The following is a 25,302-nucleotide window of genomic DNA, read 5'->3' on the forward strand; positions in this document are numbered from 1 at the left end:
GGCAAGGCCTGCCAGTGCCATGTTTGTTATGCCCGGGGCCAACTAGAGTCCTTTCAAGGACTGTTGTGGTCTTGTGAGCGCAGGTCTACCAGAGGTAGGAAGCCTCTGCCTCCTGGGGAGGGAGGAAGGAAAGGAGGGAGGGACAGAGGCCTTTATCTTTTCATTGCTTAGGGGCCTCTCAGAGCCCTCCTCTGACAGCTGGGCGGTGTGAAGGCATAGTCCTGCAGAACTGGCCACTGCTGGTTGTGTTAGCTTCTTGTGGTAGCTGTGGCGAACCCCGACACATGTTGGTGAGATTCAGGGCCAGGGCCAGGCAGGCAAAAGGATGGGTGGATGGACAGCAGTTTGGATGGGTCACATCAGCAGTGGGGACCAAAGAGCTGAAGCGCCAGGTGGGCATTCTCCTGTCGGTCCCTTGATACACATGGAGTGGTTAGATGAAAGGCCGGGGGGGGGGGTAGTTACCTCATGTTCTCCTCCCCGTGGAGTGAGGGTGTAGCACCTTTCCTCAGTCTGGTGTGGTGGACAAGCTCTGGTGTGTTGGCCAGGTTTTTGTGATATGGTTTTAATAGGCACATGTGCTCATGTGTTCCCAATCCACTCTGACTGGTTCACAGGGGACCGTTTTAGGGGTCAGTCTTCAGCCTGTGACAGGTGTTGCCAGTGTTGTTGATATACACAACAAGATGGAGAATCCTCCTGCTTTAGTGTTGACACTCACCATGGCGCCAAATGCTCCTGGTGACATGGAGGGGATCCAGGGAAAGGCCCAGCCTGCACGCGGCTGCTCCACAGCCTGGAGTCAGTCAGGACAGCAGACGGAGCATTGTAGCTGCTGGCTGCCTCTCTCTCTGACTTTGGAAATGGAAGGTAGGACACCTGGCCTTGGCCTCCAGGCTCACAGCTCCAGGAGAGTGTGGCTTCTCCCTGAAGAGGAGCTAGAGGAGAGACTGCAGAGTTGGCAGGTTGCAGGAACCCGGATGAAGGCTCTGCATGAAAAGCGAGAGACAGAACAGGAGGGGCAGGTGGGTGCGTGTGCTCTGGAGGCCTCTTGTGGGGGGCAGACATGTCAACATGGAGAGCGATGGAGGGGAGACAGCTGCTGGGCCTGGAGGGAGTTCAAGTGAGAGAAACAGCCAGCTCTGCTTATTCTGTGTTGAAAGCCTATGGGTTATTTGCATTCTAAGCTGAGGAGGTAGCCTACTGGAGCGCGGGGAGATTTGAGGGCCCGCACTGTCCCTGGGCTCTGAGTTCCCCTAGCACAGGGTGAGCTGCCTGCTTTCTCTTGTGAGGGACTGAGTCCACTCTCTCTTCTGAAGGACCAGGTTCTTAGCAGCTGCACCTATTGGTCCCTCCAGAGACAGGCTTGCGGCAGACAGACACACAGGAGGCTGACTGGCAGCTAGATTTCTGGTACCAGACTTTTGGCACCAGACATGCGTCCACCCACTCTGAGGGTCTGCTTGTCCTTGCCAGGTGACTCCTGGGAAAGAGGCTGACCCAGAGGGGTGGGTAGGGGCTGCCTATGATCAGGACCCTCTATCATAGGTTTGAGAGTCATGGCCCAGGACAAGCTGGGCAAGGTGGAGGGCCCCCGCTTCCCTGCTTCCTGTTCCCCCACTGGAACTTGATGCTGGTTCCACTGGAGTTCAGAAAGGAAGAATGAGGCGTGGCTAAGCTCAAGGAAAGTGTTTATTAGGGTTCTGAGGAGCTTCCAGTGAGAGGTCACCTGATAATTTCCCACAGAGAAGCCTCTGACCCCTGGACTGTGGAGCAGGGTTCCTAGGCTTGTGACCAGGATCTCAGACTGGGTAGTGGCCAAGAGCAAGACAGGATCCTCTGCTGTTTGATGAATGACACTCAAGCTTAGGCAGGGTTTGCATTTGAGGCAGTCCAGGGTCTAGGGGGAGAGGGGACGGATCCCCAGGAAATGGACCCATCAGCAACTGGACTTCTGACCCAAGGAGAGGCCACAGCAGGCTTGGCGGGAGCAGGCAGGGCTGCAGATCAAGGACATGCTGGAGCAGGGCTTGCAGTAGCTGGGCTGGCAGCAGGAGGAGGCACAGCAGGAGGAGCTGGGCACACAGCAGGCAGGTCTGCACACAGGGCGGCAGATCAGGGACACGCTGGAGCAGGGCTTGCAGCAGACAGGCACACAGCAGGATGACTGGCAGCATGAGGGCTGGCAGCTAGACTGCTGGCAGCATGAGGAAGATCCAGAACAGATGGGTGTGCAGCAGATGGGCTTGCAGCAGACAGGCACACAGCAGGAGGATTGACAGCATGAAGGCTGGCAGCTAGACTGCTGGCAGCATGAGGAGGATCCAGAGCAGATGGGTGTGCAGCAGACAGGCTTGCAGCAAAGGGTCACACAACAAGGTGAGGAGGTGCAGCATGAGGGCTGGCAGCTAGACTGCTGGCAGCATGAGGATCCAGAGCAGATGGGTGTGCAGCAGACGGGCTTGCAGCAGACAGGCACACAGCAGGAAGATTGGCAGCATGAGGGCTGGCAGCTAGACTGCTGGCAGCATGAGGGTGTGCAGCAGCTGCTGCAGGCAGATTGGCAGCAGGGGCCGGACCCATAGCTCACTGGGGTGCAGATGAGGGTCAGGCAGGGGGCTGTGGCACAGCAGCTGGGCTGGCAGCAGCTGGGGACACAGCAGCTGGACTGGCAGCAGCTGGGGGCACAGCAGGTAGGCTCACAGCAGCTCTCTGGACAGTCCTCTATCTGCCAGGAGGACTCAGTGCAGGGCTCAGAGCAGACAGACATGGTGGAGGCGGCCATGGTTGAGTGGAGAACCGAGGGTGAGGTGAGGAGGTGTTGAATGAGTGAGTGAGGCGGGAAGGTGGGTACCACTTATATATCTCTCAAGGGTTTGTGTATGTTTGTGTTGTCCTAGCTGCAGTTCCTTATTGATGTTGATGTTGATGATCATGTAAGGACACCCATCAATCAAGTGGCCATGACCTGTAGCTCCGCCCATAGAACTTTCAGATAGAGCAGGGCAGGTGCCATTTCCTCTCCCGGGAGGGTCAGTTCCCTGTTGTCTGCCGTGGCCATCTCTTGAGGCCCCTTGCTCTGGATCCCTGCTTCAGCCCTTGATTGAGTCATCAGTACATTTTAACTTTATTTTATAGCCACTTTATTTGGGGATGACGGGAAGAGTGCTGTGTTCATTTTCTTTATCAACAATACTAGTTTTTTTTTTTAAAAAAATATTTATTTATTATGTATACAGTATTCTGCTTGCATGTATGCCTGCAGGCCAGAAGAGGGCGCCGGATCTCATTACAGATGGTTGTGAGCCACCATGTGGTTGCTGGGAATTGAACTCAGGACCTCTGGAAGAGCAGCCAGTGCTCTTAACTGCTGAACCATTTCTCCAGCCCCAACAATACTAGTGTTAATAGTTCTTGCTTTGATCTAGGAATTATTCCAAGTTAGTCTATAAATATCAACTCACTAAGCCCTGCGACCTTGAGAGGAAGACGATTTCATTATTCCTAGATGGGGGAAACTGAGACAAACAAGAGCTTGTAGAAGGGTCTGTCACGCGCTCAGACACCAGAACACAGGTACTTCCATCCTGTGTTCATATTTGCATGGCGGGGGAGGCGGGGGCGAGCCAGGACACCCATCACCCCAGTAGGAATGATGTCTACTGGGCGGGGCTAGAGCTGAAAGGCATGGTAGAGCTGGGGCAGGGGAGTTGTCACTGCGCTCCCAGGACTGGAGGCGGGGGAGGGGGTTGAAGAGGCGGACAGGCTGATATGAAGATGACACAGCAGGGGCTTCAGGGATTCGCTCTGAAAATAATGCCTACTTCTGCCTACAGCATGAGGACCCAGGTTGACTGACAGACAGGAAGAGGAAGGAGGTTGTTTAGAAGGGATGTTGGAGTTTGACTGTGTTCTCAGATGCAGGAGGCTTTCTGCTGAAAATTGGGCCATGTTTAAGACACCTTACAACCTTCTTGTTTGTGACACTGGGTCCCTGGATGATCAAGCTAGGAGGGGGCTGGGACCTGCCTGAGAACTTGGAAAAGACCCGGTCTTATGGATTGAATGTGAAATGTTCCCTCATCTGGGAGTGCTATTTTGGAAGGTTGTGGAACATTTTGAGGGTTCTAGGCTGGCTCTGATTGCTGCTGAGTTCTGCTTCCTGATGGGTCATGGCAAAGCAAGCTGTGTTATGATCCCCATCCCCACCACAAATGGACCCAAGGTACTACACTTTCCCAGTACCTTCCTGGGTCAATAGAAGTATCTTTTTTTGCTGTGAGCCCAAACAATGGCCCCCTCCCCCCAATGATACCAAGTTGCTTCTTGAGGAGTTTTCAACAGCAACGATACATGTAAGAGAAAATTGATACCAGGTTTTGTTGTTAAAGACTTAGTAGCTGGGCAGCTGTGCGTAGCTGCGCGGAGACTCCCAGAACCCGTGTAACCAGGGCAGCCGGTGAACAGGCGGTGCAGCGGCGGGTTAACGGCACAGACAGAGAAAATAGACATAAAGCTTTATTAAAGGAGAGAGGGAGAGAGGGAGAGAGAGGGAAAGAGAGAGAGGGGGGCGCGTGTGCACACGCTAAAGGGGGGCAGTGAGAAGAGAGAGAGGGAAGAGAAAAGATTCAGGATGACTTCAAGAGACCAGAGGTCGCTGGGAGTGGGCGTGGAAAGGGGCAGGGACCAAAAGAATAACATTCCCGGGTATTTCTTACAATAAAAAGCAAAATATTAGACATCACAGTTTGAAGGAATTGGGGCGGCGAATTCTCAAGACTGCTTCCGGCTGATTGTGGGCGTCGTCTTTGGGGGGGGGGAACACGAGAGAAGGCTGGGTGCCGGTCACATCCTGGCATAGCTGGTCTCTTTGCTTCTGACCGGTGTCTGTGGCATGGAAATGTCTGGTGTCTCTAAGGTATTGGCAGAACAAAGAACAAAGTTAAATTAAGGAAAAAAATTTTTTGGACCAGGGAATTGAGCGGGTATCTGACCTGTTTACGATGGATTTCTTAATTCGACTCCCTGGAACTCACAAGAACTCCTTGGGTTTGTGAAAACAGAAGTTTTAAGAGATAAATTTGTTTTGGAATTTGTTTGGTGAGGTGACCTGGTAAAACCTCAACCTGGTAAAACCTCTCAGCTGTCAAACTGTCAGAGATCTTTGAGAAGGATAAGATTTTACTTGAGTTACCGATTAAAAAATGACAGAGAACTTACTTGGTTGGCACCCAGAGCTACTCTTTGGGTCCTCCATGGTCGCTGAGGTTGTGTTTGACCTTTGTTATTTAGCGCAGTCCTGCCAGGTTCCAGAAGACTCTATGGGCTAAGAAATCTGTAGGAAGACAGGCCTACCTTGACCTGAAAAGCTAGGCTTGTCGATTCCAGTGATTCTGTCCACGTCTGGAGGTCTTTGGATGAAAGGCAGTTTTGTCTAATGGTCAGCGCTTGGCAGTCGAAGCAAACTGTAGGATGTTGTTCTGCGTGCGTCTGTCTTCTTTGGAGGGAGCAGAGAGCTGCTGCTAGGAGCCAACCTGTCTCTTTTCGTTATGAAAAGTTTTTTTTTTTTTTTTTTTTTTTTTTTTTAAATATTCATTTATTTATTTATTATGTATACAATATTCTGCCTGTGTGTATGCCTGCAGGCCAGAAGAGGGCACCAGACCCCATTACAGATGGTTGTGAGCCACCGTGTGGTTGCTGGGAATTGAACTCAGGACCTCTGGAAGAGCAGCCAGTGCTCTTAACCTCTGAGCCATCTCTCCAGCCCCCATGAAAAGTTTTTAATAATTAAATATTTAAATATCACATTCCCTAGATCTCTGAGCAGTTGAGGGCTGGATTAAATATAGCTGCAGTATACTGGCTCTTAACAGGTAAGATCCAGACTTGTAAAAAGGCAGAAAGAAACTGCTGGCAATGGAAGGTTAATGTCAGAATTGACAATGGTAGAGAACAGCTTAAGGCATTTTCGTAAGAGACTTAAAAGTACATACCAGTTTAAAATATGAGACTTAGGATTTTGTAATCTGAAATGAGATGTAATGAACAATTATTATACATAGAGTGAACAGGAATTGAGCAACGTGGATGACTCTGATGGGCCCTATCAGAGACATACCATTTGCACAAAACACATGTAGCAGAGTTAACAGGAGAATTTTAGTGAAGACCTGGTGAAGAGGCAGGGTGAAATTGGGAGAGCTTGGTCACCTGACTTGGCTCTCAGCCAAGATGGCGGCAGCCACGTGTTGCAGGAAAAAAGTTACAATTTTTGAGCTGTAAGAACTTTAAGTTTAATGAGAGGGACCTAAAGGCATGATCTGCTCTGTTGCTGAGCCGCCATGACATAACAGAAGCCGCAGAGGGGAGGCGCAAAAGGCTGAAACCGGAAAAAAAAAAACAAAAACCGCACCACGCCACGGCTGGAATTAAAAAAGCCAGCTGGAAGTTTAAAAGCCGGAGAGCCGGTTGCTATCCTGAGCCAAAATGGTGAAAACCCGCGGGAAGCACCCAGGGCCTATATCAGAACGTCTTCTGAAAGAAATATAGGCGGGATGCAGAGCCGTGCGAACACCCGGGTCCCGTGACCTGAGTGCTATGACCTAGCTGGATTCTGGCAACCCAGAACCCAGAGAGGCCAGAGGGAGCCGCTCCGAGTGGCGGTTAACCGTTGAGAGAAGAAAAAAGTAAAGAAAAGAGGTGGAAAAACAGATAAACCGAGGACCCGGAAAGCGTGCAGTGCTAATGCGCGGGTGGATTGGTCCTCGGGACCAGTCCAATCCACAGGACCCTGGCAAAGGGAGCAACCGTGGGGGGGGGGGGACACTCACCGAGTGAGCCGGGAAGCCGGTGGCAAGAGTGGAAAAGCAACCTGGTTCGGGGGTCACGTGGCACCAATTTTGTTGTTAAAGACTTAGTAGCTGGGCAGCTGCGCATAGCTGGAGACTCGCAGAACCCGTGTGACCAGGGCAGCCGGTGAACAGGCGGTGCAGCTGCGGGTTAACGGCACAGACACAGAAAATAGACATAAAGCTTTATTAAAGGAGAGAGGGAGAAAGAGGGAGGGGGGGCAGTGAGAAGAGAGAGAGGGAAGAGAAAAGATTCAGGATGACTCCAAGAGACCAGAGGTCGCTGGGAGTGGGCGTGGAAAGGGGCGGGGACCAAAAGAATAACACCAGGAGTGGGGTTTTTGTTGTCATAAACTTGACTGTTGGCAAAGACTGCTCATTTGTTCCTGGACACCCAGACCTGAAATGATCTCACAGAAACTATATTAATTAAATCACTGCTTGGTCAATAGTTTAGGCATCTTTTTTAGCTAGCTCTTATATCTTAAATTAACCCAGCTCTGTTAATCTTTGCATCACCCAGAAGGAAATCCCACAACACCTGACCACATGGCTTTTTGGTCTTTGGAATGGCGTGGGGGAGGAATGTGGAAGAAACTGGAGCTGTAGACTAGAGAAGTTCTAGAATACTCTGAACAGAACTCAGAGGGATATTCTGTTGGGAGTTCAGAAGACCAGGAAGCTGAGAGAGATGTTGCAGTGAGGATCCTCCCTGTAAGGCTTTGCATGGAAGCAAGGACTAGAGACTTTTGGCGCTACCTCTGGCAAGGAATCTGGTTACGTTTTGCTTGGGTTTTGAGAATGTAAGTGAAGCTGAATTTAAATGCATTTGACTAATTGTTTGGAAGAGGTAATTTTAAGATGTATAACATTAAGGCTGTGGCATGACTGTTGCTGGCTGCCTTTAGCCAGGTTTTCAACACTATAAAATGGTGACATTTGGACAGGAAGAAGTGTAGGTAGGTGGAGTTAACATTTTAGGTGGGGTGGGCATGGGAGGTGCAGGCAAATCAGCTTTAACTGTCAAAGAGATTAGCACCATAAAAAGAAAGTCAAGCATTTTTTTTCCACTCAGAAGAAAGGGACCTTGAAGACATGATCCCAATCAATGAAATCACCAAGATGTAAAAAGGCAAACTTGGGTTGGAGAGATGGCTCAGTGGTTAAGAGCACTAGCTACTCTTATAGAGGACCTGGGTTCGATTCCCAGCACACACATAACAGCTCACAACCATCTGTAACTCTAATCCCAGGTTATTAAACACTTCTGGCTTCCATAGGAACCAGGTATGCACATAATATATAGATATACATGCAGGCAAAACACCCATAGACATAAGAATAAATAAATAAAATGTATAAAAAATACCTTTCTTCTAAAAGGAGGGTACTTGTACAGAGTCTGGTTGTGGAGGCATGCAAGATACAAGAGTCATTAAAGCTTGCACCAAGGTTCTAGAGCAAAGCCTATTCTAGAGGCTAGGCAATAGGGAGCAGGGTTGCCCTAAGCATTCTCCACACGAAGTTGCAAAGGTGAAGCTTTAGTTACAGTGGAGATCCCAAGATGGTGGAGAAGCCAGGAACATGGAGTGCCTGTTAAGGGGAAGTGTGCAGACACAGGGTGGGGGCTGACCTGAGAGAGAGAGAGAGAGAGAGAGAGAGAGAGAGAGAGGCTGTGTGTGTGGCAGGCATCAGAGCTAGGGGGCAGGGTTGCCAAGTTTGTTGGAGCCTATATGATGTCATCATGAGCCCAAGATGACAGCTATGGAGCTGTGGTGTTTAATATGTGCTCTGCTGGTGTCCAGTCTTACTTCGGTGTCATCTTTCCTCATCATCCTCCCCTTCTGCAATGTGAATGCTCATGTGTTTGTGTATACTATAAACATGTGACTTATTTATTTACTTACTTTCCAGAGCTCACAATGAAGAGCTGCCTTGAGTCAGAGGAGACCTAACAAATGCCTCTGAATCATGTTAGAACTGTTGAGATCATGAAGACCCTTAAGAGATAGCCCGAACACATTCTGATTTATGAGATGGCAACGAGTATATGGGGTAGAGTGTTGTGGTTCCAATGTGGAGCATTCCTACAGGTTTAGACGTTTGAACACTGGGTCCCAACTAAGGCTTGGATGTGCAGATACTCTTGGTGGGTGAAGATTCAGGTCAAATATCTTTCTAAGTAGTGGACTGTGTGGTTAGGGCCAGATGTCACCTTCAAAGCCAAAGGCTGACCCTGTGTCTGTGCTAGGAAATAGAGCAAGACCCTGTAAAAAACTTTAGGGTGCCCTTTACTTCTCAGGGGTGTGTCTGTTGGTTCATACAGTAACTGTGTCTCTTTTGAGGAATCTCCAGTGTGCCCTGGAGATCTGGTATCTGTTCTACCCTCCACCCCACTGGGAATGCAGATGGGCTCCAAACTCCCACAGGTGCTAGCGCGTGCCTTCCTTTTTAAACACTGCTACCAACCCCCAAAGTGAGACACAGTGCATCTCAACTGTGATAGCTTGTCTTTAATGAACCTTGGCCATTTGTGTGTTTTCCCTGGAGAAATGAGCGTTCAATCTTCGGCCTGCTTGGTGCTGGTGTGTCCTTTTGCTGTAGGAATTCTTTCCACAGTCTGGTTATTAGCTTTATCAGATACGTCACTTGTCAGTGTCTTCCCTCCCGAAGGCATTCTGGTCCTACCCTTGCATCTCTCTTGTGCAGTCTCTGTCTGCCCCTCTGCGTTTCCCTCACTGTCTCATCCTTCCGTTTCTCCGTCCGCACTTCTGACAGATAGTGCTATCTTCTGAGGATTAGGACCCAACACTGTGTGTGTGTGAGAGAGGTAGGGGAGGAAGAACGATTTGTCTCTGTCTATCCTTTCCACCATATTGGTTCAGGACTGAGCTCAGGTCATCAGGGTTGGGGGCTCATGTGCCTTTTCTTGCTGTGCCATCTCTCCAGCACTTAAATTCTCCTTCTTTTTAAACTCATCTGTTTTTGATGGAATAATTTCTGTTTGATGGAATGATATTTCATCCTTCTTTCATCTTCTATCAGATTTGTCCAATGTGTATTTAAATTTCAGCTATTGTACATCTCAGTTTTAGAACTTCCTTTGTTTGATTAATTCTACGTCCCTCCTGGGAGTCTCTACCTATTCACTCATGAAGATAATATTTTTCTTTGATCTTTGGGCTTAGAACAGCTGCTGTGGTCACTGACTGTCTCTGTAATGAGATCATCCCGGATTCTTTCTGCTGGTTGCTTTTACTTATGAAGGTGATTTATATCACAAAATCTATTATATCTGGTTACTTATGAAATATGTTTGGAGACTCTGGGTTCTATTATCTTCTTGTGACTATGGGTTTTATTCAAACAGACAGCCAGCTAGTTGGTTATTTTGAGCTTGTGTAGGTCTGGTTTTAAACTCTGTGGGGGTACAAATGTGGAAAATCTACCCAGCCTCCACTCAAGATCCCACCTTTCCTGATGGTACTTATGGCTCACTGCAAAACACATCAAAAGGAGGACCAGCTGTGCTCCCTGTGAGCCTATATTGACTTTACCTGCTTTCCAAGGGTGTGGCTGGTCCAACCTGCCTTTCCCCAGGACACGGATGGATGAGGACACTCACTGTATTTACAGGTCTAGGAGAATAATCACTATGGTTGTAGGAGGACTGTCATGCCACAGGGCAGGACTGTTGTCCGACAGGGGAGTTATCTGAACTCCTGGACTTCTGGAAGCCCCATGTAAGGAAATCAGGAACTCATGGGGCATTGACAAATCCACACAGTACCAGGAGAGGTTGGCTTGGGAGCCTAATGTAGCAGCAGCCAGAGAGCTGCATTAGTCATGGAGTTGGGCAAGCAAGAGCAAGGACAACAGCAAAGCCAACCTGGGAGGACAGAGGAAGCAAACAAGGAAGACCAGATGCATTCTGGGTGTTCTGGGACACTGGGCTGGGTATAAAAGCCACCCTGGGCAGGAGCTCCAGTCATTCCCACCCTCCTCCAGACCAGCCAGCCTCTATCATGTGCCACACCAGCTGCTCCTCAGGCTGCCAGCCTGCCTGCTGTGTGACCAGCCCCTGCCAGCCATCCTGCTATGTGTCCAGCCCCTGCCAGCCCTCCTGCTCTGTGTCCAGCCCTTGCCAGTCATCCTGCTGCAGGCCTGTTATCTGCATTCCTGTGAGATACCAGATGGCCTGCTGTGTGCCCGTGAGCTGCAGGCCCACTGTGTGCATGACTCCCTCCTGCCAGTCGTCTGTGTGTGTGCCTGTGAGCTGCCGGCCTGTCTGTGTGACCTCCTCCTGCCAGTCATCCGGGTGCTGCCAGCCCTCCTGCCCCACCCTGGTCTGCAGACCCTCCTGCTGCTGACCAGTGTCTCCAAACCAGCTTCTGCCAGTGCAAATGGAACACATCTATTCCCCTCCCTCTGTGGCGGTGGCTCTGCACCTGAAATAGGTTGGAAGCACACATAGCTCGCCCTGGAACTTGGGAGAGAACACAGCAGAATGACAGAGATACCTTTCTCTCTGCCCTTCTCTACGGATGTTCTGGCTCCAGGATCCTTCTTTTACCCATGTGCCAAATAAAGTAACTTCTCTAGTCATCTATGCATTTCTGTCCTGGTTCTTGTCTCCTTCCTGCCTTCATTGGCACCAGGAGGCATGGAAGATCGGGGTGTCTATGATGCAGCCTCACCACGGTTCCTTAGAAGGAAGCGCGCAGGGTGGAGACAAGGTTGATGAGCGGGTGGGTTTATGCGTCTGGCATCCCTGTGGCCCCTGTGATGGACTCACTGCACCACCCTGCAGTGTCTGCTTATGCTTGCATTTCCCATGGCACCTGTAGCGGGGACTCGTGCATGGTGAGCCCTACAGTGTTTATGAATGGTTTTCTGTTTCCTCTGGGAATGTCCTGTGTCCCAGGTCACAGTGACTTTCTTCCTACTGAGCAGCTTTGCGGTGTTTGAATTTCACTTATACAAACTATTGTGCTCCAAATCACTTTCTCAGTACTGGAGAAATTTATGCCCATTTTCTTACCGTTGATTAATTACAATATGACAGTCACACATCTAGTCCCTTTACTATAAGGCAGTTAGTACACGCTTGTCCCACTAACTTCTTGGGGTGGCCCCTGCTGAAACCAGATGTACTGTTCTGTATCTTTTCACATCATGGTGTGGGTCACTACTGTGTGTTCTGATGCGTGCTTTCTCTTTCAGATGGTTTTCAGTGATTGTATTAGTTTCTGTCTCTCTTCCTGGGACAAAATATCTAATGAAAGTAACCTGAAGGAAGGATTTATGTTGGCTTGCAGTTTGAGGGTGCAGTTCTTCACGATGGGGCAGTCACGCTGACAAGGGGCTGAGGTGGTTGATGACATTGCATCCGCAGTCAGGAAGCAGAGAGTGAGGCACGCAGGCTTGGTTCACTTCCTCCTTTTCATTTGTTCTGGAATCCAGGCCCATAGAACAGTGCTTGTGCTGCCGACCCTTAGGGGAGTCCTTTCTCCTCCGTGAAGCCTTTGTGGAAATGTAATCATCAGCATACCCAGAAGCACGTTTCTATGGTGACCTTAAATTCTGTTATGCTAACAACGGAGATGGGCCAGCACAGTTATAGTTTTGGGGAAGGTTTCCCTCTGGGGAAGTGTTGATGACCGCTTCCATTGGCTGGTTCTATGCCCTGTCTCTGCAGTCTGAAGTGACTGTTCCTTGTGGAAGTTCCTGAGACAGGCAGGCATTGGGGTCGCATCCTCTGCTGCATCCCATGACATCATCCTGGACCTGTGGTCCTAGAGTTCTCACTCTTGACTGCCTTGACATTTTTCTTTATTTTTTGCAGGCTGGCCATCAGACATCAATTGCAAATGTTTTATCCCTTAGCATCCAAAGTCATCAGGGATCCACTGTGCTATTTAAATAAGCACTTTCCCCAAACCTGACTAATTGCCCCGCACAGACAGCACACTCCATGCACCTACGGTGTACCCTCAGACCCATGCACACACATATAATCTTGTACTCAAACCCTCACAAACATAGAGGATACACATGAAAAACAATCACACGCCCATGTGTATATGTTCATTCATACCAATATACTCAGGTACTCATACTTAAACACACATTCCCACACCCGTGTGTTTTAGTACACACACATTCACACTTCTCCACATGTATGCATGCTTCTGCAGACACACAGCCATGCTGTGCACGCACGGCCTCTCACTCAGGCACGCCTGTGCATCATTCTGGTCTCTCATCTGAGAGGTGGAGGTGAAGAATGTCTCTCTGCTACCCAGAGGCACAGGCAGAGGCCCCGCCAGTCCTGCAGTGTTGACTTTTCTCATCACTGTGACACAATAAAGTACAGAACACTTAAAAGGGACAGGATTGATCTTGGCTCATGTTCTCCTTCTGGAGCCTTTGATGGGTAGGGTCTGGCCAATTTTCTGTTGTCCTAGGATGAAGCGGTTGGCTTCCCTTTAATGGTGCTAATCCTTTTAACAAGCACACCCTCCTCAGCCATGGCTTTCTGATTGCTCCCTTTCTGCATGGGCTGCATGGTTTTCTAATCATCTGCTCTGCTTTTAGTTCTTGATTCTCAGTGTAAATCTGTCTAAAAGCCCCCAGCAATAACCAAGCCACTGTGCAAATTCTTTGTTGTCTTGAAATTTATTAGACATGGTTAATTTAGCCACCACTATCAGCCCAGCTCTATACTCACTTCTGGGTATACAGAAATTCTCTTGCAGAATATCCTATGGATGGTCTCTGGTCCAGTTCCCAACAGCATCCTGAAATTTGATGAGCACATCCTTCTGTCGAATTTCTGTTGGTGTTCTGGTCTTGAGTTCTTACCTGGATGCCTTACTAGTTCTTTGAATAGCGTTTGAGCTGCAGCATAAACAGCTATAGCATCTAAAGTTCGTAGGTCAAAACTATACTGTCAGTCCAGACACCAGTCAAAGGCCTAAGAACCACAGAGTCAGGGCTAGTCACAGCAGTATCCTGACTTCTCTGGCCAGTTTTCTGTATCAGTTATTTTTGCATACCTGTATTGAATAAAGCAGCTTAAAGGGCTGAGGGAGATTTTTAGCTCTTGGGTCCAGAGAGTTCAGTCTGCCACGGGGGAACACAACAGTCACACTGGGTCACAGAGGAGAGAGGCAAATGCTTGTAACTGAGTGGCTCTCTTTTTTGTCCACTTCTATCCTGACCCACTGTAGGGAGCCACCTCCTTCAAGCACAGTCTAGACTCTCAGTTAATTCTCCCTGGAAATACTCACGGCATGCTGAAGATGTACCTCTGTACCTAGGAGATTCTAAACCTATTCAGATTGATAGTGAAGATGGACCTTCTTACTATATATGGTCCCTCCATAGCGTTGGCTGGCCCTCAGGCCTCTCCACGCCTCCTTCTGGGTGCTAGGATCTGGGGGTGGGGTCCTGAGGGGAGTTCAGAAGAAGGGAAAGCAGAAAAAGAATGAGAGTCAAAAACTTGGATCACGCAGGGAGCTCTAGTTTTCTTTAAAATTGCAAGGAAAGACAAGAAGACTAGGAAGCAGGAGTTCTCATGTAGGCGGGTCCAGGGTTTGAGAGCCTGAAAAGGAGAGGCCAGCAGCAGGCAGATGAGCCAAAAGGGAGGGGCTGGTAGGGTGAGGAGCACCTGGGGGACTGGCAGCTTACAGCTTCACCATAGGTCAGCTGGCCAGAGGCAGACACAGGGCACAGGGTCCATCTCAACAGAGGCATACTGGCGTGTGTGTGTGTGTGTGTGTGTGTGTGTGTGACTGTGGCAGCACTTCTCACACCTTGGGAGGGCAGCAGGCAGGGATGAGGCAGCACAGAGGAATGGGACATATAGCAGGTGGCCTGAGGAACAGTTCATGTGGCACAGGTGGCTGGGACTGGGGAAGGCTTTGGTGGAAAAGGGAACAGGCTTTTGTAGCATATTGTCACATGTAGACATACATTCCTGGACACACATGTATGATTATGCATGCATTTATACTCAGACATACACATGCACAAACTCTGAACCCTATGTGCACATATGCATGTGTGTGTGCATGCGCGCGCGCGCGCGCACACACACACACACACACACACACACACACACACACTGGAAGAGAGAGCTGCCCTCCATGCCTGCTTCTGTCTGCTCTCTCACTCCAGCTGAGGCTCATGGGAGGGTTCTCCCTGTGTTCAGCCTCCCACATTCTGCAAGCCCTTCCTAACCCTGGGAGAAGTGTGATCTCTGTGGGTGTGTAAGGCCTGTCATCCTGTAGGGAGAACATCTGGATGCCTGGATCTCTGGGATCTCGTGTGAGGAAACCAGGAAGTGATGGAACTTGGCAGAATCCAGAAGGCCTCAGGGGAGGATGGGTGGGAGCTCAGGCCCAGCAGGAGCTGGAGCAGGTGTAATTAGCCATGAAGCTGAGGACAAACAAAACAGGAACATAGCCAACAACAAAGCCAGCCTGGGAGGACAAAGGAAGCAAATAAGGAAGAGCAGCTGCATTCTGGGTAGTTGGGGAGCACTGAGTGGGGTATAAAAGCCACCCCAGGAAGGAGCTCCAGACATCTTCACCCTCTTCCAGACCAAACCAGCTTCCACCATGTGCCACACCAGCTGCTCCTCAGGCTGCCAGCCTGCCTGCTGTGTGTCTAGCCCCTGCCAGCCCTCCTGCTCTGTGTCCAGCCCCTGCCAGTCATCCTGCTGCAGGCCTGCTATCTGCATTCCTGTGAGATACCAGGCGGCCTGCTATGTGCCCGTGAGCTGCAGGCCCACTGTGTGCATGACTCCCTCCTGCCAGTCGTCTGTGTGTGTGCCTGTGAGCTGCCGGCCTGTCTGTGTGACCTCCTCCTGCCAGTCATCTGGGTGCTGCCAGCCCTCCTGCCCCACCCTGGTCTGCAGACCCTCCTGCTGCTAACCAGTGTCTTCAAATCAACTGCTGTCACCATAGACAGGACACATCTATTCCTACCCACCTCCTTCTGTGACTGTGGGTTTGGCATGAGGCAAGTGGGGAAGCATGCCCAGCACACCCTGAAACTGCGAGATAATGCAGAAGTGACCAGATTCCCCTGACTTGCCCTTCTCTGAGAATGTCCTACCTCAAATGTCCTTCTCTTACCCCCTGTGCCAAATAAAGTGGCTTCTCTGGGCAACTCTGTGTCTGTCTTGGTTCCTGTCTGTCTGCATAGCTGCCTTACCCTCAGAAAGCATGCAATATCAGCGCTCTCTTTGATCCAGCCTCATAGCGGCTCTTCATGAGGTAGAGTGTAGGACAGAGAACATGGCCTGATGAAGTAGATGTGGTCATTTCCCTGTCCTGTCTGTCTGCTCTTGAACATATGGCCCCTGCCATGGACTCTCATCTCCTGTGGCTCCATCCTGCCTCCCCTGGTTCTCCTTCCCCAATACTACAGGCACAGCATAGGTAGCAGTTGTTAGAGCGGCTGGATTGTCCAGGGCTGCATTTCCCTCTTCTCTTGGGATGTCCTGTGCCACGAGTCACAGTGACTTTCTTCCTGCCTGGCTGCTTTCGAAAGCTGGGTCTTGGTTCCGTGATCTGAACTTGTCAACCCCCTGCACCGTGGCATGCCATAGTTTTTGAAAGATGACCAGATACCATAAACACTTCCTATCACTTCTGGTATGGACGCTGGACACATTGTTTAAGTTCCACTGGTGTCTTGCTCCAGCTGCTTCTAAAGTTGGGTGAACTCTGTCCTGTGTTTTCAGTGAATCGAGTTAGCTGCATTCTGTGCCTCAGACTAGCACTTTTGTGCCACTCATAGTAACAATGCCAACATACTGGGGCCACTCTCTCTTGTGGTCCCCCTCTCTCCAGTGCAAAGCTTTACCCCCAGCCTCCTTCAGTCTGCTGTGCTCATTCCTCATAGAAAGCAAGTGTGCAGCTCCTCAGCTCTGCTGAAGTCCTGCATACTGTCCTGAATCAACCTCTCTGTGGAGTTCTCACTGATGGCTGGCTTGCTTAATCCATCAGTTGTTAAAGTCATTTTATAACCCAGATGCCTACATGGTCAAGGATGCACTGTGTTGGTTAAATAGGGGATCTGAATGAAACTAAATCAGAAGTAGAATCAGTCATCATGGGATAATAGCCCTGGACATACACACCCCACTTCATGTGTACACACAGGCCAATGCACACATATGCACTCTTATACACACTCCCTCATGCACTCAAATTCACACAGTGACATGCAATCACACACAGAGAAGCCTGCTCTTGTATAAAAAAATCAGGCATGATAATCTTACACACATTTCTGTGCCTCCTTCATGTTTAATGTGCACACACACTACACAGCCACACACATACACACACACACATGCATGCGTACATATATGTACACTCCCTCAAACATAGCCACATTTCCTGAAACACCTACGTGTATGCACGTACCCTTGTGTGCCATACACTCACACATGCATGGATTCTGGTGTCTCTCACTGGAAGGTGAAAGTAGATTGAGAGGCTGAGAAACAAAGGGACTCTCTGATGGTTAATATTGATTATCGACTTGGCTGGATCTATAATCTCTAAGAGATATCGCTGGGTGTGCCTTGAGCAATTGTCTAGATTAGGGTAGTGGAAGTGGGGAGACCCACCCTAAATGTGAGGGGCATCCACCATGGGCTGGTGTCCTGGACTGAACAAAAAGGGGAGAGCAAGGTGAACACAAACGTTCCCCTCTGTCTGCTGAGCACAAGCGATCCCCTCTGTCTGCTGAGCACAGGCGATCCCCTCTGTCTGGTGAGCACAGGCGATCCCCTCTGTCTGGTGAGCACAGGCGATCCCCTCTGTCTGGTGAGCACAGGCGATCCCCTCTGTCTGGTGAGCACAGGCGATCCCCTCTGTCTGGTGAGCACAGGCGATCCCCTCTGTTCAGTCCATCATGGGTAGCAGAGTGGTTCATGTCCTGATGGACCATGAGATGACAGACTAGGAATGGTGTTGCTGGCTTGGCTTTCTCCATTTCCATGTGTAGTCCGTCTAGTCCCTTAGTCCCTCAGCCCATGGGATGGCACCTCCAGAGTCAAGGAGGTCTATCATCTCAGCCAGTCTTCCCCCAAAACACATAGACAGATCTTGGGGTGTGCTCCATCTCCTAGGAGATGCTTAAAGATTTATTTATTTATGCATCTTATGTACATGATTACTCTGCCTTCATTGCACCAAAGAGAGTATCAGATCCAATTACATATGGTTGTGAGCCACCATATGGGTTCTGGGAATTGAATTCAAGACCTCTGGAAAAGCAGCCAGTGCTTTTAATCTCTGAGCCATCTCTTCAGCCCCTTCTAGGAGATTCTAAATCCATCATGTGGACAGTGAAGACAAACCATCACCCCTACCCTCAGCATGGCCCCAGCCTCTTTCTATGGAAATGTTCCCCAATGGCCAGGTTCACAAAACGAGAAAGGAGAAATAGGACAAGGGTTGGATACATTTATTCCTTTGAGCAAAAGTCTAACTTCATTCAATGTCAGGAGAGAAGAATGGCAATGAGAATAGGAAAGAGGAGCGTGGGTATGCTCCTGCTCCACGGGAGGGAAGTTGGGGGATTGCTGAGTTCCCTCCTATCCCTACCTGGTCATGAGAGATAGTTTATGATGGTGACAACCCTAGTATTTGAGAGCTCAGCATTCAGAGGACTGGCAATTCAGAGCCCCAGCAGGCAGCGTGCAGGAGTCAGCAACAGGGCGTGGGGGCCTCCAGACAGTATCAGTTCCTACAGTGTTAGTGTGGGTTGTGGTTGATGGGGGAGAAGCAGGGAACAGCCTGGGGAGCCATTCATGTGGCAGCTGGGGGCTGGGCAGAGGAAGAAAGAGGTCTACCATGAGTGGTCACGCATAGAAATACAGTCCTATATACACATGTATGGCTATCTACACACATACGCTCAGATATACACTCAGGCACAAACTCTAAACCACATGTGTGTTTGAACACATGTGCATGTTCACACTACTTCACATGCAGGCTCTCCACACACACATACACACACAATGCATACATACAATGCACACACACACACTGATTCCCAGATGTTCTGTGCCCTTCCTATCTGATGTCTGACATCATCTCTGAGCTACAGCATGCTCTGCCAGAGGACACTCCCTGTGTTCAGCCTTTCCCCTTCTGCAAACCCTTCCCAACCACAGGAGAAGTGTAGTCTTTGGTTGCGTGAGGACCATTGTTCCGTAGGGAGGGGTATCTGATCTCCTGGACCTTTGGGGGTATCACAAAAAGAACTCATGAATGACAATAGAGCGAGTCTGAAAGAGGGAAGGTATTGGAAAAGCCCAGGTGTGGAAGGAGCTTGTTGAAGGTATAATTAACTATGAAGCCGAGAGCAAAACAAAAACAGAAACACAGACACAACAAAGCCAGCCTGGAAGGACAAAGAAAGCAAACAAGGAAGGGCAGCTGCATTCTGGGTAGCTAGGGAGCACTGGGTGGGGTATAAAAGCCACCCCAGGAAGGAGCTCCAGTCATCCTCACCCTCCTTTAGACTATCCTGCCTCAGTCATGTGCCACACCAGCTGCTCCTCAGGCTGCCAGCCTGCCTGCTGTGTGTCCAGCCCCTGCCAGCCATCCTGCTATGTGTCCAGCCCCTGCCAGCCCTCCTGCTCTGTGTCCAGCCCTTGCCAGTCATCCTGCTGCAGCCCTGCTATCTGCATTCCTGTGAGATACCAGATGGCCTGCTGTGTGCCTGTGAGCTGCAGGCCCACTGTGTGCATGGCTCCCTCCTGCCAGTCCTCTGTGTGTGTGCCTGTGAACTGCCGGCCTGTCTGTGTGACCTCCTCCTGCCAGTCATCCGGGTGCTGCCAGCCCTCCTGCCCCACCCTGGTCTGCAGACCTGTTACCTGTAGCACTCCCACCTGCTGCTGACCAGAGCCCCAGTGAAGAGGGGACAACCCGTCTTCTCCTAGCACTTCTCCTCTGCTGCTGGTTCTGGATTCCCCTCTCCTTGCCCTTTGGAAGGGTGCCCTGGCTCCAGGGCCATCTCTAGCTTCTAGTGCCAAATAAACCAGTTTCTCCAGCTCAATTCCGCATGTCTGCCCTGTTCCATGTCTGTCTTTCTCGGCTGCTCCCATACCGGAAAAGATGTAAGGTCAATGCTCTTTATGACCCAGCGTCACAGCAATTCCTCGAGGTGTGGGACACAGAAGGAAGGCGTGACCCAATAAAGTGAGGTAGTCAGCTCCCTGCACGTTGAGTGGTCCATGACTTGCTGTGTACTTAGAATGGAGGTTGTCCCTGCTGTGGGCTCATTCTCTCTCATGGCTCTGTCCCCCACCCTAAGTCCCTCTAAGTGCTCTTGCCCCAAGAGCTCCCTGGATGGAGAATGCTCACTGTCCTCAGCCAGTGTTTCCTCTCTGGTGGTTTTATAGCGTGGGTCGTGGGTCATGGTGGCTTTTCTCACCACGGGTAAGCTTCTGGATGCCGGGATCTGAGATGTGAACTTGGCTGTTGCTCTTCTACCTTCTCATCGCTGGTCCAAAGGTGCCCATTTTCTTGTGACCGATGATCCATTATACGTAATAAACACACAGACCACACAGACTAAGCACAGCCTCCATGTGACACCAGCGCTCAGGGCAGCTGCTTCTGCAGTTGTGTGCACATAGCTTGGTTCTTTGAATGAACAATGAACATGTTTCTGGGTTCTTAGGTGTGAGCTTACAGTATGGTCTCTTACAATGTCATGTGATCGTTACCTATAGAGGTTACTGGGCTGAACAGGACCGAGGTTCTCTGGTTTTGTTTTGGTGTTGGGCGTTATCCTGGGACAGTCCCCCTGTAGATTTCTTGCTGCTGGCTGTGTCATGCTTTAGGCTTTTCCTTGACATCTGCAGATTGTGATGAGCTATAAGCTGTAACGTGATCATATATCCCAACAGCCAAGGAGGCTTGTGACTTGCTGTATACTTAAAATGGAGGTTGTTGATAGAGTTGAGCCAGAAAGGAGCCAGTCATCACGAGCTGTCTCGAACATGCACATCCTCCTGCATGCATCCTTAAGCGCGGACAGCCTTACACACTCATATACATACACACACACATCCTTGTATGTCCTTGTACACTTGTGAGCTCTGCACACTCCTGTTCATCACACACGACTGTGATCTCAGACAGAAGGTGGAACTGGATTTAGAGCCATGGGTGGGGAGAGTTTGCAAGTTCCCGCCACTTCCGATGGAAGGCATGGAACGCAGATCTGACGCCTCTTTGTCCCTTTGGTGTTAGTTGATTTTGATACTGATAAAACCCCTAAGACTCATGGGTTTAGCGAGCTCACTCCCTCATAACTGAGGAGAGTGGAGAAGCTCATATCATGGTGATCAGGAACCAGAGAGGGGGGAATGCCAGTGCCCTGTTGTTTCCTCAGCCGTGCTTGTATTCAGGTCAGCCCTCCAGCCTATGGGACAGGGATACCCACCTCGATTATTCCTGCCTAGAGAAGCCTTCCCGGACCTGTCCAGTGGTTTGCCTCAGCCTCCTAGGGGAGTCTAAATCCAGTCAAGCTGTCAATGAAGGTTCATACTCAGATGTCAGCCAAAGTCCACTTGACATCCACATGTGCCATTTTAAATCAGAGCTTTGCATCCCTGGCTCCCCAAAATTCATGCCCATCCCAGTGAAGAAAAAAATCGCCCCTTCTGTCTGCGGCTTCCTATATATAATCTTAACAGTTTCCACACAGCTCAAATGTTAAGTGCCTTTAGCAGATCAAGGGAAACTATTTTTAAAAGTAGTTTTTACAGAATCTTTGACAATTTTATATATGCGTTTTGCTCATTTTGCCCCATTTCCCTCTCACTTTGTCTGGTCCCTTCTTCCTGACGTGTTCCCCTCCTACTCTTCTTAATAACCCCCCAAGGTTTAACAAGGCTTGCATGAGCATGTGCAGGGCTGGGTAGTAGTTATTTACTGTCTCGGGGAACTTACCTGAGTGGCTACCCTACTGAAGAAAATGACCCCATGCCCCAGCAGCCACTAACTGCTAGTAGTAGCTCCTCAGCAGAGGGAGGGGCCTCTTATGCTCCTCCCCAAGCATGCTGGGATAGCGACAGCTTTGGTTTTGTCCAGGTAGCCACTACTTAGCTTTGTGAGTATAGCAGCCATGTCATGTGTGGTAGACAGTGTTTTACAGCGCTCCTCCCCATGCTGTGACATTCTTTCCGCTCCATCTTGTCTCCAGTGACCTTCCCTGGGCCTTTGAGAAGAGATAACATAGGTGGTTCATCTAGGCCTGAGCAGTCAACAGTCTCTTAATTTCAGCACTTTGACCAGTCCGGATCTTTGTATCCATGGCTTCCCACGGCAAAGGGAAGCTGCTTCTCTGAGCAAGGCTGAGAACAGCCTCTGTCTATGGGCATAAACATAGAAACGTTTGGAAGGACTCTGACAGCAGGTCCACTGGTTCATTTTGATTTTTCCAGACAGGGTTTCTCTGTGTAGCCCTGGTTGTCCTAGAACTCACTCTGTAGACCAGGCTGGCTTTGAACTCACAGAGATCCACCTGCCTCTGCCTCCCGAGTACTGGGATTTTAAGGCACATGTCCATTTAGGAAAGCAGTATTAGTAGGTTCTGTCGATGTAAACTATGAGTCCCTATAGAATCAAGTTACATGCGCACACCATTCAGTGCTTGAGTACACAGCCCCGGTCCAGAGTGGACGAAGGAGACATAGAAGGGAGACAGCAACCAGAGCTCAGCAGGGCCAAGAGCAAACCTACAATGTTGGGGATCCGAGGTTAGTCCTGATGTGACCTCACACGGGCTTGGGCTGCCCCATCCGTGCCCTAGCTGATTGGAGCCCCTATTGACGGACTCCCCTTTGTGTCTCTGTCTTTCCTTGGCAGATGCCTCATGTACTTGGCACCTCTAATGCCTTTGGGTCCCCATTGTAGCTTAAGCTTCACCCTCATGACACCACAGAGGCCTCTTTCAGGGATTCCTCACAGATATTCTAAACCTGTTATACATTTCCTGTTTCTTCAGACTTTTCTTAAAAATGTAGGGACAGGCCTCCATGATCAGAGAGCTCTGACTTACAGTGTGCCTGCAAAACTAACGCCACATGGAAGACAGTGGGGTGTTGATGCCAGGCTGAACAGTAGCTAGGCCCCCAGAGATCATGTGAATATGAGGGCATATGAGGGCACAGTGAATGAAAACACTTCCACATACATCTGAGTATAGATAGGGCAACCCCTTCTAGGTAGGCAAGTTTCGTTGTGGGTTATGAGGAGCCGTGGCCATACAAAGATGGTGGGGCAACGGGTGGACTAAGCACCTTTTGACTAAGCCCATGGGAAGCTTCTCAGGAAGGGAATAATGCGTGTGTGCAGGATACCTCTGTCAGGCAGCTGAGTGCTTTCCTTTGGTCTAGAAGCTTCTCTGAATCAAGGCCACCAGGAAAAAAAGAGGGCCATGGGAGGCATTGCATCATGATTGCAAAGCTAATCCCGGGTTCCACCAGTCAGCCACAGGACCCTGTGGAGGAAGATGTTGCTAGTTGGCAGATGATACACATGGCCAATGCTAACCTAACCAGATAATACACATGGCCAATGCTAACTTAACCTGCTAAGCTCCATAGGTGTGTGGGGCATGCAGAGGGGCTTGTGGACTAAACCATCCATGCAGCAAAGCCCCAGAAGTAAGTGCAGCTCTTGATGCTTTGCAAGAGCATGGTTCTGTGAGAGAAGGGGTGCATGGAAAGCATCTCCAGCAGGGACCTGATAGAGTGAAATGAGTGACAGATGGGGACTAGATGCACCTCTGTGTGTTCACTGGATGTGAAGTCATATTGTGGACACAGATGATGGGTACCCGGAAGTAGAAGAGCAGGTAGGTGACATTAGTTTTTCTTTAACGGTGCTAGTCTCTTTAACAACTACGCTGTGCTCACCCACACTTTCAGGTTGCTCTCTTTCGGGCTGGACTGCATGTTTTCCAGACCCTTCTGCTCCACTCTTTGTACCTGATACTCACTGTAAATCTGGCTAAAACCAGCGAGCAAAAACCATGCAACTGCATGAAGTCTTTGCTGTCATTAATTTCCTTCATGGCATACATATTTCAGCTCATACAATGTTTCCAAAATCATTGTTTGCCATAATATAATACAAAGGATGTATAGTCCTACTTCCAATACAGCTTCCTGCGGAAACCTCACAAGTACACGTTACTGTCTGAATGTGTTTTTACTGGCATTCTGACCTGAGTCCTTAGAGGGTTGGACATTGTAGGCAAGAAAGGTGTTGTTCAGGGTAAACTTTGCTCACAGAATTCTAAGGCCTCAGCAGCCCACAGTTCCAAACCATGACACATTCCTTTCACAGACCAGCTTTGAACACCTGAGCGATAAACTGTCAGGGTTATTCACAACGATGTCCTGATTTCCTGATACCAGCTTTTCTGTGTTTTTGCATTGTAGTAGTTAATTTTTAAATGCACCTGAGAGAAGGGGAGTCTTATCTTGACTCTCAGCTTTAGAATTCAGGGCATCGCTGTGGAGCAGAGCCCTTCATACCGTGATGGACCAGGAAAAAGAAAATTAGGAATTCTAGCACTTGCCTGGATTTTTCCTTTTTCCACATCCACTCTTCCCTGGTCTCTAGCCAATGGGATAGTATCACATTTAAGGAAGGTCTACCTTCTCAATAATCCCTCTGGAAATGTTCTAACAGACATGGCCAGAGATGTGCCCTACTTGGTTCTGTACTGTTAGGCAGACCTTCCCACACCAGCCTCAGGCCTCCCTGTTTTCTTTCTGCTATTCCGGTGTTTGCCAAGGAGAAAAGGCAGGCTCAGAGTAGAATAGAGGAGGAAGGGAAGATAGAGGAAGCCCTCCCAAGCTCCACAGGATCACAGGAGTGTCTTCCAGGAGGCCCAGAGCTCACCTGGGCTCACAACTACAGCAGCAAGTCCAGAGTTAGAGGGCCTGGACAGGAGAGACCAGCAGCAGGCCGAGGAGCACCAAGGGAGGGACCAGCAGGAGTGGGCAGGGCAGGAGGGCTAGCAGCACCCTAGGGATTGGCAGTTTACAGGTCAGCTGGCAGGAGGCACAGGGTCCATCTCAACAAAGTCACATGGGGGTCCATGTTCTCACAGCCTTGGGAGGGCAGCAGGCAGGGATGAGACAGCACTGAGGAAAGGGACAGACAGCAGGTGGCCCAAGGAGCAGTTCATGTGGTACAGGTGGCAGGGACTGCGTAAGTCTTGGATAGAAAAGGGAACAGGCTTTGGTGGCATATGGTCACACATGGGTATACAGTCCTGAACACACACGTGTGTGTGGTTATGTGCATATTTAGACTCACACATACACATACCCAAATTCTGAACCCCATGTGCACACATGCATGTATGTGTGCATGCGTGCGTGCGCGCG

The 25,302-nt window shown here is 49.8% G+C and overlaps 5 protein-coding genes across 8 annotated transcripts in view; 4 read left to right on the top strand and 1 right to left on the bottom strand.

Moving 5' to 3' along the window:
- The window catches only part of Tspear (thrombospondin type laminin G domain and EAR repeats), a 163,046-nt gene that overhangs the window by 10,603 nt on the left and 127,141 nt on the right, over positions 1-25,302 (top strand). The window lies entirely within an intron of this gene.
- On the bottom strand, positions 1,940-2,785 carry LOC119822353 (keratin-associated protein 10-9-like). Of its 3 annotated transcripts, none has more exons than XM_038341524.1 (2): positions 2,680-2,785; positions 1,940-2,619 (listed from the first exon to the last, which is right to left on the bottom strand). In XM_038341524.1, the coding sequence occupies exons 1-2, from the start codon at positions 2,783-2,785 to the stop codon at positions 1,940-1,942; spliced, it is 786 nt and encodes a 261-aa protein (XP_038197452.1). The 3 variants fall into 3 exon arrangements, with proteins under 3 accessions (XP_038197452.1, XP_038197453.1, XP_038197454.1); XM_038341525.1 differs by having other exon boundaries at positions 1,940-2,413; positions 2,480-2,785; XM_038341526.1 differs by having other exon boundaries at positions 1,940-2,270; positions 2,442-2,785.
- Positions 10,877-11,221, top strand: LOC119822608 (keratin-associated protein 12-1-like). The gene is made up of 2 exons (XM_038342043.1): positions 10,877-10,953; positions 11,014-11,221. Exons 1-2 carry the CDS (start codon positions 10,877-10,879, stop codon positions 11,219-11,221), a joined length of 285 nt encoding a protein of 94 aa, XP_038197971.1.
- LOC119822609 (keratin-associated protein 12-1-like) lies at positions 15,476-15,790 on the top strand. The gene has a single exon (XM_038342044.1). The coding sequence runs from the start codon at positions 15,476-15,478 to the stop codon at positions 15,788-15,790; it is 315 nt and encodes a 104-aa protein (XP_038197972.1).
- Positions 19,424-19,786, top strand: LOC119822362 (keratin-associated protein 12-1-like). Of its 2 annotated transcripts, none has more exons than XM_038341540.1 (2): positions 19,424-19,500; positions 19,561-19,786. In XM_038341540.1, the coding sequence occupies exons 1-2, from the start codon at positions 19,424-19,426 to the stop codon at positions 19,784-19,786; spliced, it is 303 nt and encodes a 100-aa protein (XP_038197468.1). The 2 variants fall into 2 exon arrangements, with proteins under 2 accessions (XP_038197468.1, XP_038197467.1); XM_038341539.1 differs by having other exon boundaries at positions 19,424-19,498; positions 19,547-19,786.

This window comes from Arvicola amphibius, chromosome 9, assembly GCF_903992535.2.
Source record: "Arvicola amphibius chromosome 9, mArvAmp1.2, whole genome shotgun sequence".
Classification (NCBI taxonomy): domain Eukaryota; kingdom Metazoa; phylum Chordata; class Mammalia; order Rodentia; family Cricetidae; genus Arvicola; species Arvicola amphibius.